The 18,294-nt window shown below is 40.6% G+C and overlaps 2 protein-coding genes across 3 annotated transcripts; both read left to right on the forward strand.

Moving 5' to 3' along the window:
- The first annotated feature begins 1,283 nt into the window (after window positions 1-1,283).
- Window positions 1,284-13,071, forward strand: LOC139537668 (POU domain, class 2, transcription factor 3-like). 2 transcript variants are annotated; one of them, XM_071339245.1, is made up of 13 exons: window positions 1,284-1,421; window positions 1,826-1,882; window positions 6,339-6,373; window positions 7,737-7,838; window positions 8,182-8,293; window positions 8,532-8,620; window positions 9,014-9,190; window positions 9,734-9,875; window positions 10,616-10,749; window positions 11,195-11,359; window positions 11,624-11,663; window positions 12,031-12,142; window positions 12,384-13,071. In XM_071339245.1, exons 2-13 carry the CDS (start codon window positions 1,834-1,836, stop codon window positions 12,424-12,426), a joined length of 1,200 nt encoding a protein of 399 aa, XP_071195346.1. In that variant the 5' UTR covers window positions 1,284-1,421; window positions 1,826-1,833; the 3' UTR covers window positions 12,427-13,071. The 2 variants fall into 2 exon arrangements, with proteins under 2 accessions (XP_071195346.1, XP_071195344.1); XM_071339243.1 differs by having other exon boundaries at window positions 1,294-1,447.
- Window positions 13,072-15,785: 2,714 nt separating this feature from the next.
- On the forward strand, window positions 15,786-17,291 carry tlcd5b (TLC domain containing 5b). Its single transcript, XM_071339246.1, has 3 exons — window positions 15,786-15,914; window positions 16,348-16,545; window positions 16,683-17,291. Exons 2-3 carry the CDS (start codon window positions 16,356-16,358, stop codon window positions 17,213-17,215), a joined length of 723 nt encoding a protein of 240 aa, XP_071195347.1. The 5' UTR covers window positions 15,786-15,914; window positions 16,348-16,355; the 3' UTR covers window positions 17,216-17,291.
- The last annotated feature ends 1,003 nt before the right edge of the window (window positions 17,292-18,294 follow it).

Raw genomic sequence — 18,294 nt, forward strand, 5'->3', positions numbered from 1 at the left:
ACAGCTGATGAAAAGCACCATTTGACCAGATTTACATTTTGTGGTCCACATATAGAAAAACGAATTTCTTCCCCTCCCAAGTGGGTGCGCCTATGCTCTCACAGGCCCACCCATGGCTGCACCCCTTCCCAGTCATGTGAAATCCATAGATTAGGACCTAATGAATTTATTTAAATTGACTGATTTCCTTATATCAACTGTAACTCGGTAAAATCGCTGAAATTGTTGCATGTTAGTACTGTCTACCTGTGCCCTAAAAACGTACTTCCTGTTTCCTAACAATATTGTTGTTTGATCAGTGTCTATGAACTTGAAGTGGACAACAAGAATATATTAGCCTAAATAATACATTTTGCATCACTTATCTTTCTATCATAGAAAGTTTTACTTTTCAATCGTAATTATTGGGTGTGCCGAAATAGGCTTTTATTTATTTATTTTATTTTGGAATTTGCCATATATGGTAAATTCGCCTATGGTATGCGCATGTGTGTGTTTGTCTTTCTATGGGAACAAAGTGTGAAGGAGCGTATCCAATGGCATGAAAGACAGTTGAAGATGCTGTTTCAACAAGCCAACCACAGAGAGAAGTATCAGCTGTTTACTCAGTCATCTGTGCCATTCTCCCTCTGGACATAAATATTATCTTTAAGTGTCTTAAGTTTGACCAACTTCATTTGCATAAAGGTCTTTGTGTGCCTTCTTTTCTTTATGCTTAGATGTCATTCAGGCAGACAGACCTGAGGTTGTTGCATCATCTCAAAACATGCTAGCACAATGTTTTATAGTGAATAGAAACAGATGAGAATGCACTTGAACCAAACCTGTCATCATGGTTTATACATTAATAAAATGTTATAAATGCTTATGAATTGTAATGCTTGTAAATGCACATGTTTATAAATGTTTACAAATAATGAAATACAAATGTATTGATTATTAAATAAAGCTGATTCATGAAAGGTACTATAAAGTATTGTTCCCATTTTGGCGGTCTGCCCATTTTGTCTGCCCATTGGTAGATTTCAATCTTGTTCCACAGTAACAAATAACTATGATGTAAAGCTTATTATTCTCTCCACAATTTGTCCTGATTTGATGCTAAGTTATTATCGCAACATGCTGTCCGCTTATTCATCTCTTTATACAAACACATACACTGAAAAGCAACTTTTCTAAGTTCGCAGTCAACCCATTGTTGTTTTATGCAAAAAAAAACGAGACTGGATAGGACACACCGAGAGACTTATGCAAATGACTCTCTATCTGCCTGTGTGGGGTACTGAAAAAGGTGCATTTTCCTCCACTAACCCACTTAGGTAAATGCAGATGACCACTAGTAGATATTATACATTTCCATCCCAATACCAGCATCTTTTTAGAGACAAAAGGGACATATTCACATAGTGCTATCTATACCGGTGAGTGGAACAATTGTTAAATCCAGGTAAGTAATTTATATATATATTTTTTACATAAAACATTTATAAATTACCTGTTCACATTTTCAATTCTTATATTCAATGTAATATAAAGTAAAAAATGTTAAGCCATTTCACCAAACTTTGTGAGTGTCTGTTGACTTGATCCATCTGGTTTTGACTGAGTTCAGATAGGGAGGAGAGCTGGAGCAACTGTGCTGAATACTGAATGGGGATACCCTCCAACTTATGAATATTATAACAGCAATCACATGTGGGAGAAAATTTGAAAGTACGCCGCATTAGAATAACCTCAAGATCATTTTACTGGTAGAGCTGAGTGCTGCATTGTCCCAGTGAAGTTACAGTCCTTTAGGAAAATCAGCAGTATTTATCATTTACAGATATTAAGATGAGCACAGACGGGGTGGAACACTCAGAGGCTCACCATGAACAAGCAGGTAAGGATGTTTCACCTTTCAATGTCTACTTTTAATTTGTCAGTTTGTCGTTATCTCTTGTCAGGCATATCAGAAGAAATTATGATGACATATATCTTGGAAAATTATGTTTACTTTTCTCCTCCATCGCACCTGCTAAATGTATTTCTTGGTGATAGTGGTGTTAAAAACAAAATAAACTTACAGAAAGACATTTCTGCTTATTCTTATGTTAAGATTACCCTACAAACATTTCATTTCAACATTTCTTTATTTGATAGCTTTTAGTAGCACAATATGATTTTGTTATTATTTATTACTTTTTAATTACATAATATCTCTGAGGAATCATTGTGTGCTTAGTATCCCTGGATCTGTGGTGCATACTTACATACAGATTTGCACTGAAAAATAGCTAATTTTGCTTTTTTAATTGAAATGATTAACTGAAACAGACACATTTACTGAAACAGAACACCCCCAATAACATTGAATATTATACACTAATTGTTGACAGGAAATGTTTTAGTGTGTGTGCTTTTCTTACTCCAAATGTTGTCATGGATTTTGGATGCAAGAGTATGTGGAGCCTCCAGGCTGACAGTTTCACATTGCTATGGTTGTTTATTATTTCGGAAAGCTTATTTCTGAAGTTATGGTGTGTCTGGACATTTGTTTTGATCGCTACAGGCTGTATTTATCAATAACACTGTAAATGTGTCTCAACATTTCTTGTACAGTCCTTTGCTGATAAGTGGGCCATTAGGGTGTGTTGATTACCACAGTGTGAATAGTGAATGACTATTTCTCTGTATAATCTTTCTGATTGAAAGTACCTTATCAACAGCCAACATCTCCCCCCAACAACAACTGGAATAAGTGTTTCTGAAAGTGTTTCTAGAACTGGATGTGTTGATTCTGTTGGTTGGCGGCTCTACCAGGATGTAATGTGTGTACCTCAAGCTGTTTGCAGAGAAGTTGCCACAGCCCCAGGTGACATGGATGAGGTGGTAAAATACAGAACAAACTAAATGAAAATGTGGAACTTGGATTCAGATAGAGCAGCATAGTGTATGGAAGTTTTTATTTTTTTGTCAAAATCTGACAAAATAGGCTTTTAAAGTTCCATCATGCATTTGCCTCAGCTATCATTCAAGCAAATCACTGTAAAACATACAACTTGGGAAAAAGTCCAAATACGTTACATGTCCAAGTTGGCTGGACTTAAAATTGGGAGAATTTGAAAACATTCTGAATTAAAACTTTGGCAAATGTAGGAATTAATGTTAGTAGAACTTTCCTGCCCCAGAGTTGAGTAAACTTCAAGTCAGAGTGCAGCAGCAGCTGGGTGCCTTAACCTTTTATGTTCAATCAATTTCACCTCAAAGGATCCTACTAACGATCACACCAGATATGATTTCATATAATCTAACACTAATAGCCACAACACGATGCAAGACCATCAGGTCAGAGAGGAAATTATCACAATAATTTTACCCTGACAGCAATGATATCATGCATCTTTTCACACAGCTTGCAGTTCATTGTTTTAGTGTGTTATTTTCAACACAAATTAACCAAAATTAAACTAACAACTTGACTCCCTAATTGAAAAGTGAATGAAAGGTCTGCATGAAATATAGGTCAGAAAGAGAGTTCTGTATATGTTCCCAAGTGGCGCGGCGGTCTAAGGCACTGCATCTCAGTGCTAGAGGTGTCACAACTGACCGTGATTGGGAGTCCCATTGGGCGATGCACAATTGGCCCAGTGTCGTCCGGGTTTAGCTCTGGTAGGCCGTCATTGTAAATAAGAATTTGTTCTTAACTGACTTGCCTAGGTAAATAAAGGTTAAATAAAAAAATTGGCCCTTTGAGAAGATGTCCCCTAAGCCAATTGATATTGTATGATATATTACAACCTTAATCTTTTGAAGACATTCTTTCCAGAAACTGAATTAAGAGTCTATTTGCTGAGTTATCAATATATTTTTATTGTATAATTATAATGATTATTTGCAGAAAGTGGCTTTCCAGATATCGCTCTGAGGTGCATTTGATTTCCATAGCAGTGTATCCTTGATGGAAGGTGTTGACACTTGACTCAGAAACTGGCAGTCCCTTGGCATGATCCGTTCAGTTTAGACTGAAAACCTGTCTGAGTAGTCATCAAGAGCATGCAACCAGACAGACTATTCTGGTCATCTAGAATATGCTGCTGTGCAAATCAAATGCACGTTTGAAAGCACTATCCAGAGAGCCACTAAAGGTTAATGGTCTCTTCGGGATAAAGGTTAGAATAATGCAGGCAGTGGCCTGGGCTGGTCTAAGGCTCTAAAGGGCCTTATACACTTCATGCAAAAAGAGCGATGGAGCGCCATATACGGTCCATAAAAAAATTATAGCCACACAAAAGTACATAGAACTACATGAAATAAAAAAAACAATTACGCATTCCTGCGCCTGTCTCCCGACCCTTTATACCAGCGTGACAGAATAATCGACCATTAAGGAAGACAGCGGGAATGGCCCGTCTGACGACGCTGCTACTGGTCCGTCCGGCGCCGCCACAACCGGTCCGTCCGACGCCACTGCTACTAGTCCAACCTACGCTCACACAACTTTGGCAGTGGCAACTGGCCCGTCCGACGACAACGCAACTTTGGCAGTTTCATCAGGTCCTGAACGACCCGCACTGCGTTCCTGTGATCGTCCTCGAGTCATTGCGCTGCTAATGCAGCGCGTCAGCGGGGGTACTGTCACGGATCCCTCCGGAACTTTCATTACGCACACCTGACCACTATTCCCAGTGATTCATAATTGTATAAGTGTGTCCTTGGTTTACCATTGTTCTGTTGATTATTGTTACAATGTCTGTTGGTTATTTATTCGAGGTACTCCTCGCTTTTTTGTTTGGGTTTCAACCCTGTGTTTTATATAGTGTTTGTTTGGTCTTCGTCCCCGTGCCCGTCCACCTTTACGTGACACGCAGTAATTTGGGTAAATAAAAACCCTATTACGCATTCCTGCGTCTGTCTCCCGATCCTTCTGCGTCTGTCTCCCGATCCTTCTGCGTCTGTCTCCCGATCCTTCTGCGTCTGTCTCCCGATCCTTCTGCGTCTGTCTCCCGATCCTTCTGCGTCTGTCTCCCGATCCTTCTGCGTCTGTCTCCCGATCCTTCTGCGTCTGTCTCCCGATCCTTCTGCGTCTGTCTCCCGATCCTTCTGCGTCTGTCTCCCGATCCTGGACCATTATCAACCATGCTACTGTATATTACGGGAAACAAAATCAGAAGACACTTTTTATCAACGCTTTTAGAATTACAAGGGAATTAATTATTGCGAAGTTGCGAAGGGACCGAATGCAGAACGTGATCAACCCCAGCCTTCCGATGTTAAAATGAGATTGAACTGACATAAGGGGACTTGGATGCTGCCAGACAATTCTGTATAATACGATAGTACAATAATAATAATACAGTATACATATTGTTCAAAGTTTTGTTCTATCCTGTGTTGCCAATGCTATCCCAGTTCCATTATTGTACTGGGTTTAGAGTTAGTCAATGTGTAGTGCACCTGGGGGTCTGTAAACATTACAATGGAAAGGCCTGAAAAGGTTGTCAAGGCTACGCAGCTGATTTGCATGGCACCATAATTTCCATACTGGAAGTTTGGCCTGGGGGTGGGGGGGAGATTTCCATACTGTGGGTCGAGCAGGAACATCACTCGCCACAAACTCCCAGAGGTCCTATTTGAAATTCAAATGAGGGAAGATTACCTGACACAGCAGACCTTTGAACTCTCTGTCTCGTATGGCATCGTTGTGTTGTAGGGAGGGTGCCAGTATCTTAAAAGGGTTAATGTGATCATAACATTTGTAATCATTCACTCCATATGGTGGTGAATCATCCATATGGCTGTGTTGGATTTTTTTACACTATATCCCTGATGAGGATATATATGGTCAGTGCCAAGAAACTGTCTAAATAAACTACATCTTGTGTATTTTTATCCTACAAATTGAGGACACACTTGTGAGGCACAAGGGCTTCTCAGTTTCAGTGGGCATGGCGTCTCGATATGTGGTTTGTCTGTAACACTTCATAATAACTTTCGTGAAATAAAATGCATGAACTATTACATCATTTGTAAACATGTATTAACAATTATAAGTATTATGAGCATTACAATTTATAATAATTTATAAAATGTATGATAATTTAGCAACTATTTATAAACATTTACAAGCATTTATGCCTTATTCATGAAAGTTATTATAAAGTGTTAGCAATTTGCCTATTATTGAGTTTTGTATCTTAATTATCAAAAATCCTCCATAATGTTATCCAGAGCGCTACTTCAGGTGTAGGCCTATTCTAATAAACAGAAAACCACAATGTGGCCCTAATATGCTTGGGGATAGGTATGACATTGTAATTTATGACTGTTTAATCATTTATATTTACTTTCTCCTACAGACAATGAACAAAATGGAATTGACTTCACCAGACAAGTGAGTATAGAATACACATGTAATTTTAACTTCAGATTATCCAATGAATTGAACCGTGAACAACTTTTTTAAATTTTAATTTAATCTTTATTTAATTAGGCAAGTCAGTTAAGAACAAAATCTTAGAGAATACATAGTAGGACATTACAGGAAAACTATGTTTATCATTTATTTTATATATATTTTTTAATGGTTTTTACTTCATACCACATGGGCTCCCTTGTGGCACAGCGGTCTAACGCGCTGCATCGCAGTGCTAGAGGCGTCACTACAGACCCTGGTTCGATTGCAGGATGTGTCACAACCGGCCGTGATTGGGAGTCCCATAGGGCGACGCACAATTGGCCCAGCGTCTTCCGGTTTAGGGTATGGCTGGGGGTAGGCCGTCATTGTAAATAAGATTGGTCTTGTACGTGTAACAGAAATATTGATTGTGATGTCTATCAATACTGAAAGTCATGTACTCTAGTCTGTGGAAATCCTGTAATAAGAACATCTAGTGTCATATTACATGAACTCAGTACCACTTATTGTAAGTGTGCTGGACAGTTCCACTAAGATAATTTTTTCACACCACTCTTTATATACCTCAAAATGTCCACCTATTATTAAAACCTATTATCTTAGTTTAGTTATTCCTAAACTATGTCTATCCATTTGGCAGTGGGAGATTGTTAAAGGGAGGTTTATTGTTTTAGTCCTGGGGGTTATTTGCATACTACACTGCCTGAGGGGAGGGTGTTTATCAGAGTTTGTATCTTGTTTAACAAGTCCTGCAGCCTAACCCAACCGGTCAAGGAGCACACATACGCACACACACACGCGCACACACACAGTTTCCCAACTCCAGTCCTCAAGTACCCCTAACAGTATGCATTTTTATTGTAGCTCCTGATTAAACTCGTCAACTAATCATCAAGCCCTCAATTAATTAAATCAGGTGTGTTTGTTCGGGGCTACAACAAAAATGTGTGCTGTTGGAGGGACTGGAGGACTGGAGTTGGGCTGTTGGGGGTACTGGAGGACTGGAGATGGGCTGTTGGGGATACTGGAGGACTGGAGTTGGGCTGTTGGGGGTACTGGAGGACTGGAGATGGGCTGTTGGGGGTACTGGAGGACTGGAGTTGGGCTGTTGGGGGTACTGGAGGATCGGAGTTGGAATAACATTGATACTGTTGATGACAAGATAGACCAAATGTCAGCCTGGTTGTTCTATGTCAATTGGTCACACACAATTGATATCCACATTTCCAGTGAAAACGACAAGACCGTGTTTATGTACTGTTATTCTTCGAAAGACAATTGCAACATCAAAAAGTAGGAATAGAACAGTGAGTAATATTGTGATGTGATTGGTTTCCAGATCAAGACAGAGGTCCTCAATGACTCTCCCCATTCTGTCTTATCACACAAGACATGTCACCTGACACAAGGAGCCCCAATATCTGGTGGCCAGCTATCAGGGGTAGGTCACTCATCTTCTGCCTTAATATAGAGGCCTTTAAGTTAATAATTAATATGATTATATGAATGGGGGGGACCTGATCCTAGATCAGCACTCCTACCCTAATGTGTTTGATATGTACAGCCCCTGGCCCCATGTTTAATGTCATGCCAAGCTATAATTATTTATCATTTTCTAAGAATGGGAGAAAACTGTCATTCTGTAATGAGAGCATTTGGATGGTTGTTTTTTGGTTTAGATCCAGGTCTCTCCTGCGAAAGAGATTATATCTCAACAACTCACCTGGATAAATAAAGGTTAAATAAATGAAAAATCTAAGATTGTATTTCTGTTGTTTCAACAGGAGCTCTCCTCCCTACACACCATGCAGCAGTTGGTGCTTATGCCAGGCTCTCACCACCTCTCACCTCCATCCTCCTTCCTCCTCTCACAGACACAACACACGGGGCACCAAGGTACACATGAACAATCAAATGAAAGGGTTGTAATATTCTGGAAACTTTCCCAAAAGTCACAGACTACACCAGTTTGAGGACTCCCGAAATCAGGAGAGAATAAGCAGGGAGAGAATCCTCCAACTGGGAATCCTTCAAACAGGATTTCTGAAAAATGTGGGAAGTGTGAAAGTTACAATATCTATGATACTTCTCTAAACAAATTGTATTAATTAGTCTTTTTCCCCCCCCCGTGTAGCACTTCTGCAGCAGAACCTCCTCAGCTTTCCCACCCAGAGCCAGTCAGGCCTCCTCCAGCACCAGCCTGGGTTAGCATTGACACCTCAGGTAAAAATCCCACTTCTTACACCAGTTGACATGATTAGCTATATGTATGAGGCAGAGAAATGTAAGTAAAGTTATCATGTTTACTGAGAAGACAATAGGGCAACACTACAGGTCATGCATCCGGGTCCTTGAACTTGATAACAGAATTAACCCTTTACAGGACAGACCATGAGAGGGATAAGGATTTATCATAGAACTTTCAATGACATCAGTCAAATACATTAATATGAGGAATTATGAAGAGAGAAATTTGCATAAGACACAAACATATTCCATTTCTGCATGAACAAGGTTTCTAACACTGCTAATTTTTTCACATGGCTAAACATAAAAACACAATTACTTTCGTCACCCATTTAACAGTATTCCTCCTCACCACTGTGTTCCCTAAAGGCCATGAGTCGGTCGGGCCTGACGTCGTCGTCCATGGAAAGCCACCTGGACATGTCCCACCTGCAGGTCCCCAAACACATGGGGCCCCCCCAGCAGGACGAGGCCAGTGACCTGGAGGAGCTGGAACAGTTTGCCAAGGCCTTCAAACAGAGACGCATCAAACTGGGCTTTACCCAGGTACAGAGGGCCACTGGCTCAAAATACAATACAACTTTATCTTTCTGCCGTTTTATGTTTTTTCCCAACCCCCCAGACACCACAAATACTGATACACTAACAAAAGTGTCTAGATGCCACAGAACAGCGCCCCTTGAACAGGTTAGGGGTTAAATGTCTTGCATAATGACAATATATGGCACCTATTATTGTGATTCTCAATCCCACCAGATATTTTCCTGTCAGTCCTGGGATTTGAAATGGCAACCCTTCAGTTACTGGCACGCCTCTCTAACCTTGAAGCTACCGCCACTGGCTCTGATTACTGATATGCCACCTATCTTCTGTACTTGGTGTATTTGCTCATTCTGATATCATTTAACTGTTGAAACACACATAGCGCAAAGGCAGGAGTGAAGTGACTTAACATTTCTGTAGTCAACACACTTGAAGGAGATTAATAATGTAATACAGGTATTGAATTCATGATGTAGATTGAAACGAGATTATAATTTTAAAGTTTGCCGTAAACAGATTCAAATGTGTTCACTGTGTGTGTATCAGGGTGATGTAGGCCTGGCTATGGGGAAGCTGTATGGGAATGACTTCAGCCAGACCACCATCTCCCGCTTCGAGGCCCTAAACCTAAGCTTCAAGAACATGTGCAAGCTGAAGCCTCTACTTGAGAAGTGGCTGAGTGACGCAGGTACTATACAGTATAACAATACACTGAGTATACCAAACATTAGTAACACCTTCCTAATATTGAGTTGCACCTCCGCTTTTTCCCTCAGAACAGCCTCAATTCGTTGGGGCATAGACTGTACAAGGTGTCGAAAGCATTTCACAGGGATGCTGGCCCATGTTGACTCCAATGCTTCCCACAGTTGTGTCAGTTGGCTGTATGTCCTTTGGGTGGTGGACCATTCTTGATACACATGGGAAACTGTTGAGCATGAAAAACCCAGCAGCGATGCAGTTCTTGACACACTCAAACCTGTGTGCCTGACACCTACTACCATACCCCGTTCAAAGGCACTTTAATATTTTGTCTTGCCCATTCACCCTCTGAATGGTATGCATACATAATCCATGTCTCAATTGTCTCAAAGCTTTAAAATCATTATTTAACCTCTCTCATCTCATTCATCTGCACTGATTGATGTGGATTTAACAGGTGACATCAATAAGGGATCATAGCTTTCACCTGGATTAACTTGGTCGGTCAGTCTATGTCATGGAAAGAGCAGGTGTTCCTAATGTTTTGTACACTGTGTATATTTTGTAGATGGTTTGGTATTTCTCAGTCATTTACATCATGTGCCATTGCATGTCTTTACACACTATTTCTATGTCAAGAGGATATTTATTTTGCTATATTGGCTGGAAATGTATTTTAGAGGAAATGTACGTTGGTAAATCATGTTCATGCTCTTTCCAAATCAGAGAATTGCCCCTCTGACTCTATGAGCAATGCTGTCTCTCTACCCCCCCTGATGGAAGGCTATGGAAGGAAAAGAAAAAAGAGGACAAGCATCGAAACCAACATAAAGCTCACCCTGGAGAAACGCTTCCTTGACGTGAGTTAACTCTGTCTGTCCTTTAATATTGTCCCCTGCATTTCCAATCATAAATGCTGAAAATAATTTTGGAACTGTTGATATAAGTCGTATTTAAAAGCACTTTTCCATGCTTTCCAGGGAGCAAAACAATCCACCATAATGCACATTGTTGTGACACTTGAGTGACTACATAGCAGCCATTTTGAGTTAGTTGCAATGCTGACACATATGATATGGCTTATTTTAAGACATTATAAAGGCTCATGCATGCTTATAACAAGTAATAAGCATTATGTCTGCAGGCTTTACAGTGTTAGCTACCAACGTTTCTTTTTAGAACCCCAAGCCCATCTCGGAGGAGATCACACTGATTTCAGAGCAGCTACATATTATATGCCTTATTACAAGACATTATAAAGCCTCATGCATGCTTATACCACCTAATACCAATATTCCTATTCAGAACCCCAAGCCTAACTCGGAGGAGATCATGCTGATCTCAGAGCAGCTGTCTATGGAGAAGGAGGTGGTGCGGGTGTGGTTCTGTAACCGCAGACAGAAGCAGAAGAGGATCTACTGCCCCGTGTCCACCTCACCAATGAAATCACACAACTTCAACTCCAGAATGGTTAGCCTTAAATCTCTCAGTTATAACGTTTTGGGTTAAATTCCGCATGTTTCTTCCTGATGGTGAAATGGCCAGCTCTAAATACGTACAGTAGCTCTCTATTTTCAAGTCAGATTGAAAGTATATTTTCAAATGTTCATTGTTATGATAAGAGTTGTGTAATGAAAGAGTAGTGTGATAGTAATGCATAGTTACGCTACAACACATTTTCAGTACATTGTCTTGTGTTTTGTCTCACCAGCCATCATGTAACTGTTGTTTCAGGCATCCACGTCCAGATCATACAGCCCTCCTGCTTCAGGAGGCAAGTGTAACCATATGTACTTGATAATCTGTATTTAAGACTACTCCACATAGTCTGTAGTACTTAAAACCTGTATTTAAGACTACTCCATATAGTCTGTAGTACTTAAGATCTGTATTTAAGACTATTTCACATAGTCTGTAGTACTTAAGATCTGTATTTAAGACTACTTCTTATAGTCTGTAGTACTTAAGACCTGTATTTAAGAAAAAGTAAATGGCATAGAGACATTTTCTGTGAAATCGACACAGTGTGAGAAATCAAACCTATAAAACCTTCCTCCATATGAAACTCACTGTATGAAGTTTCAAGCTTTCTTGTGAAATCAGTGTGCATGTTAAATTGAGTGTATTCTTCTGTGCTCTAGTGTCATCGAGTTCCTCTCCCAATAGTCCTAGTCGTGGGCCTTCGCCTGGAACACTCCGGTCTGGCTCCGCTACTCTGACCTCTCAGGTCAACCAGTCCTTCAGCTCACCAGGGTAAGGGACACTTGCTCACCACAGCCAAGGACATGTGAACAGTGTCTATATCCCAAATGGCACCACATTACCTATATAGTGCACTACTTTTCACACGAGCCCTATGGGCCCTGGACAAAAGTAGTGCACTACATGGGGAATAGGGTGCCATTTGGGAGATACACAAAAGATTAGTCTAACACTGTATTGGCAACATGGTATTGTACAGATGAGAGATGAACCTGTTATCTTTGCGTTACAGGTCGTGGTATCGCACATGGAACCCTACGTCCTATCACCACTGAGAAAGCCTGCCTGTTGTGGAAGAGAACTAAAACTATGATGTCAATGAATGGAAACAGAAATAGATACAAACCAGCAGACACACGTGAAGACCTTTTAAAATTCTATTGAGAAACTCTATGCATTTGGAATCAAATGTGAAATGTCATAATCAATATTTATAGCATCAGTTTAGGGCACCTCTGAGGTCATATGCAGCACAAACTGAATTTGAGCCTACATTATCTATAAGAGTAAAACTATTGGAAGCAAAAAATAATAATAGAAACATCAGAGTCAGGGACGGATTCTGTTAAACCTGCCGTTAGAATATGTTGACGCAGCAACTGTTAAACTACTGCCCACGCACAAGTGGCTTACTCAGAAAACTGGATCAATATGACCTAAAATGGGTCTACCTGGTATTTTACAGTAAAATCCAAATCATTGCTAATTTAATTTGACCACCAGAAAATAAGATACAGTATGTCTGTATGCCACTATGTAGCCTATGCAGCTGTATGAGTTGGATTGAATTTAACTGCCCATGTATGTTTACAGTGCGGTTAATTTGGCCATTTACTTTGATATTCATCAGGAGTTCAGGTGTGAGAATAAATGTGCGAAGGTGTATATATTAAAATGCCATACAGCAATCTAAATAATGATGTTGCCTACTGTTTGTATTTTTATACAGTTGAAGTCGGAAGTTTACATACACATAAGCCAAATACATTTAAACTCAGATTTTCACAATTCCTGACATTTAATCCTAGTAAAAATGCCCTGTCTTAGGTCAGTTAGGATCACCACTTTATTTAAAGAATGTGAAATGTCAGAATGATTTATTTCAGCTTTTATTTCTTTCATCACATTCCCAGTGGGTCAAAAGTTTACATACACTCAGTTAGTATTTGGTAGCATTGCCTTTAAATTGTTTAACTTGGGTCAAACGTTTTGGGTAACCTTCCACAAGCTTCCCACAATAAGTTGGGTGAATTTTGGCCCATTCCTCCTGACAGAGCTGGTGTAACTGAGTCAGGTTTGTAGGCCTCCTTGCTCGCACACGCTTTTTCAGTTCTGTCCACAAATGTTCTATAGGATTGAGGTCAGGGCTTGGTGATGGCCACTCCAATACCTTGACTTCGTTGTCCTTAAGCCATTTTGCCACAACTTTGGAAGTATGCTTGGGGTCATTGTCCATTTGGAAGACCCATTTGCAACCAAGCTTTAACTTCCTGACTGATGTCTTGAGATGTTGCTTCAATATATCCACATAATTTTCCTGCCTCATGATGCCATCTATTTTGTGAAGTGCACCAGTCCCTCCTGCAGCAAAGCACCCTCACAACATGATGCTGCCACCCTCGTGCTTCACGGTTGGGATGGTGTTCTTCAGCTTGCAAGCCTCCCCCTTTTTCCTTCAAACATAACGACGGTCATTATGGCCAAACAGTTCTATTTTTGTTTCATCAGACCAGAGGACATTCCTCCAAAAAGTACGATCTTTGTCCCCATGTGCAGTTGCAAACCGTAGTCTGGCTTTTTAATGGTGGTTTTGGAGCAGTAGCTATGTCGATATAGGACTCATTTTACTGTGGATATAGATCGTTTTGTACCTGTTTCCTCCAGCATCTTCACAAGGTCCTTTGCTGTTGTTCTGGGATTGATTTGCACTTTTCGCACCAAAGTACATTCATCTCTAGGAGACAGAACACGGTATGATGGCTGCGTGGTCCCATGGTGTTTCTACTTGCGTACTATTGTTTGTACAGATGAACGTGGTACCTTCAGGAGTTTGGAAATTGCTCCCAAGGATGAACCAGACTTGCCGAGGTCTACAATTTTTTTCCTGAGGTCTTGGCTGATTTCTTTTGATTTTCCCATGATGTCAAGCAAAGAGGCACTGAGTTTGAAGGTAGGCCTTGAAATACATCCACAGGTACACCTCCAATTGACTCAAATGATGTCAATTAGCCTATCAGAAGCTTCTAAAGCCATGACATCATTTTCTGGAATTTTCCAAGCTGTTTTAAGGCACAGTCAACTTAGTGTATGTAAACTTCTGACACACTGGAATTGTGATACAGTGAATTATAAGTGAAATAATCTGTCTGTAAACAATTGTTGGAAAAATTATTTGTGTCATGCACAAAGTAGATGTCCTAACCGACTTGCAAAAACTATAGTTTGTTAACAAGACATTTGTGGAGTGGTTGAAAAACGAGTTTTAATGACTCCAACCTAAGTGTATGTAAACTTCCGACTTCAACTGTATATCATGTTTGCTTAAATATATTTAGGTTGTGAAATGAGTCGAAATGATAGAGGGAAAAGAGCTTTGGAAAAAATAATAAAGATTTTAAAATCAGCACTAGTATTTTTTAAGGAATGTTTCAGAAGCCTATCACGTTTTGCCATCTGCAATGTGTTTCAGTGTGATCTATCAATGGTTCAATGCATACATTGTTACATTTTGTTATTTTCATGAAACACACTTTGTTACATTGTAACAAGTTTTAGTGTAGTCTCTAGGGCATGGATGTATCGTTATGGGATCTATGCATGTTTTTTTTTTTTTATCTAGCAGATGGAGTAATTACCATTACTACTGTTGAGATGATAGCATGAAGACAAAGATGTAAGATGTCATTCACCTCAAATGACCTGGAGTACTTTGGGGTAATAACCAGAGACAACCTAGTCCTGACTGTCCTGCCACAGTCAGATTATGGTTAATCTGGATGCGGGATAAAGCTGCCTGTCTGCTTCTGTCTGCTTCACACACAGCTCTAAGTGTCATTAACTAACAGTCCCGAGGGAAAATGTGGTAGCCCGTCTATCGTCATGCCATTGAGCATGTCATACATGGAAACACCAGTTCCCTAGAATGTGTTATGATGCTGGTTAGACCCTGCACACTTGTGTCTCACTTTTAATTCCCAGGCTTGTAATGCCTGTCACCTAGAAATCCAGACAGAATTCAGCTCTGTTGCTAGTTTGTTACGCTCCACTACTAAAACATAGCGTGATTCAGTCTAGATTTTGAGGCTACCTGTCTTCCTAGGCAGTCTATATTCACTACAATGTCCTATATTTCACTACATTCTCATATCATCAAAGTTTCAGTCATAGAGACTGTTGCATGTAGTCTGTTGAGGAGACAGTAAATGCAGGACTGCATATCTCTTGCTTGTTCTACAGCCAGGGTAGCTGGAGGGAATCGACTAATCTCATAAGAGGCTAAAGCTGCTTGAGAACCAGGGGCAAGGGATGTAGACTAGCTAGGGGACAAATTTATTGTAGTAGGCTTGCTTGACGTTTTATTGCAGTGAAAAAGTTAACATGTGCTCCGTTTCAAATGTGCCAGGCCTTTTTGGAATGACTTTCGAGGCAGATCTGAAAGGTCATAGCAACACCAATGGAGGCTGAAGATGGCGGACATTTGTTGGAGTTGATATTTCAGATCTGAATACCAGGTTAGGATGCATCTGGAGAGTAGAAGATAAAGGTATGTAGGCTATAGTTGTATGCTAGCATTTCGGCTATGATCTTCTTGATTGTTACTAGCCTATTATTATTGCTACTAGGCCCAAGTATTACATTGTTTTGTTGTTTGACCGTATTCTTAAGAATGCCTAGGTTTTGGACCAAAAAAGTGTGACATATGGTACGTGTTTTGAAATGTCATAGCCTAAGCATTGAACTAATAAGCCTGTTCTCTGACTACAATTGACACCTTGTAGCCCTAGTTACTTAACAAAATGTAACAATGACTGTAAAATATGAACACTAAATATTTTAATTATGTGATATGAATATTATGTAGCGTAGGCTATTGGGGGATAAAACTAGAGCGGAGATTATACTAGTGTATGCCTAGATATTGCATTGCCTCTGTTTGACATAGTAATGTCAAGTTGACTCTGGTTTCCCCTGTACAGCGACAACAATGCTTCTTTTGGAGGTGTGCTGCTGCCTGATTGGCTGGATTTCACTCTACTTTGCATTCTGTTACCTGAATGGCCCGCGGGGCAAGGAGTGGAACTGCAGGCTGGTGACACTGACACATGGGATCCTCATAGTATGTCTTACTGCATACATTAGCTTCATCGATGGGCCCTGGCCTTTAACACATGCAGGTGAGGTTTGGATGTGTGTTACTGCAAAGCATGCAGGTGTGTTAATTTTAGATTTATTTCAGTATACATGGCAACTATTTGAATTGCAGCATGAGATTGACCTTGACTAATTGACCTTGTCCCGTTTGTGACCTCAGGTACAGAGAACACCCCGCTCCAGATCCTGGCCCTGGTGGTTAGTCTGGGCTACTTCCTATTCGACTTTGGTTGGTGCATCTGCGTCCGTACCGAGGGCCCTGTCATGCTGGCCCACCACACCATGAGCATCGCAGGCATCCTGTTGGCACTGTGCCTGGGCAAGTCGGCAGTGGAGACATGTGCCGTGATTTTCGGCAGCGAGATCACCAACCCCTTGCTGCAGGCCCGATGGTTCCTTCGGCAGGTGGGCCGCTACGACAGCCTGTGGGGTGACGCGGTGGACCTGCTCTTTATCCTGCTCTTTGCCCTGGTGCGTGTAGGCGTGGGTGGCATGATGCTCTACTGTGAGCTCATCTCTCCCCGGCCCAGCCTCATCATGAAGGGAGGGGGCCTGGCCATGTACACACTGGCCTGGGTCTTCATGGTGGACATTGCCAAGTTTGCCTGCAAGAAAAGCAGGACAAAGTACAAGAGGTGGCATGAGATGTGCAAGTTGGGAGAGGTGAATGGACACACAGGGAAGACTGAGTGAAGAGTGAGGTGACTGGGGTGGAGGTATTTGATCTGAGACACATTGAGCGACCGTCAGCTGCAGTCCCGACATTGTGTTTCAGGGATCACCTGCTGGGTGGTTGTGAGCGGTGGGCATCTAACCAGGTTCAATATGTAAATTATGGGATGGAGGTCTGAGATTGGCTCAGGGGTGTGAAACTATCAGATCCTTAGGGCTCTTTCCCCACACGAAAACAGAAGTGAAATGCAAATAAGTAGCCTGGGCAATGTGTTCCAATGCATATTTAACTACAAAATGTTTTTCAAATATTTTGGCAGTCAGTAACAGTCTCCCTGGTGTATATCAGCTTTTACCCTTGGTGGCTGAACTACAGTACAAGTTGGATGCTGCTCTGCGATATTGCGTCCGTCCACTTACTGATGGTGAACTGATGAGTTCGATGTCTGATGAACAATTGATCAACATTTGTACAAATGCAGCTCTACCTCATTTTGACATTAATTGTGGAACTCCCTCACAGGGAGTGTTTGACATCAGTGTTTGATGTCGGTGTCACTGAAGAGGTTTGAATACAAACTCTAGCACACATATTTTATTGTAATCTCATAGGAATGCTAAAAGAAGGGAAAATCTAGTCTACCTCAGTGAAGTTAGTTAATACCTTGTCAATGTGTTTAAGTTATGACAAATTACATATTTCCCATTTCAAACTAGTTCTAATTTAAACTGACAAACAAATCAAGCTATTATCAGACTTGGTATTCAATATGGTTTAATGGACCATGTTGTTGTGCTTGAACTAGATTTTTGTGTGTGCAGCTTAAAGTTAAAAAGTTGATCCTTGCATCACAGTTTACATGGAATGTTACTGATTGTTCAGAAACCTTGATCAGTAACCAAAACTAAGCTGTACTTCGATCATATGCTGGTATGGTCAATATTGTACAATATTTAAAGTGTGACTGCCGAGGCAAGTCTCACTAATATACTGCTATTGCAACTATTTTTTAATTGGTGCTGCAATACATTATATGTCCTCTGTGTGACAGTATACGCTAATGTTATGTTTCCAAGAGCGTCATGAGAAAGTGTGCCCC

The sequence above is a fragment of the Salvelinus alpinus genome, chromosome 13 (genome assembly GCF_045679555.1).
Source record: "Salvelinus alpinus chromosome 13, SLU_Salpinus.1, whole genome shotgun sequence".
Taxonomy (NCBI): Eukaryota; Metazoa; Chordata; class Actinopteri; order Salmoniformes; family Salmonidae; genus Salvelinus; species Salvelinus alpinus.

Bases quoted from the DNA above. Each gene is read 5' to 3' on its own strand.
- tlcd5b (XM_071339246.1), top strand. From the start codon at position 16,356: ATGCTTCTTTTGGAGGTGTGCTGCTGCCTGATTGGCTGGATTTCACTC. The intron at 16,546-16,682 runs GTGAGGTTTGGA...TTGTGACCTCAG, and splicing joins CTGGCCTTTAACACATGCAG to GTACAGAGAACACCCCGCTC.
- LOC139537668 (XM_071339245.1), top strand. From the start codon at position 1,834: ATGAGCACAGACGGGGTGGAACACTCAGAGGCTCACCATGAACAAGCA. The intron at 6,374-7,736 runs GTGAGTATAGAA...ATTGGTTTCCAG, and splicing joins GAATTGACTTCACCAGACAA to ATCAAGACAGAGGTCCTCAA. The intron at 11,360-11,623 runs GTTAGCCTTAAA...CTGTTGTTTCAG, and splicing joins ACAACTTCAACTCCAGAATG to GCATCCACGTCCAGATCATA.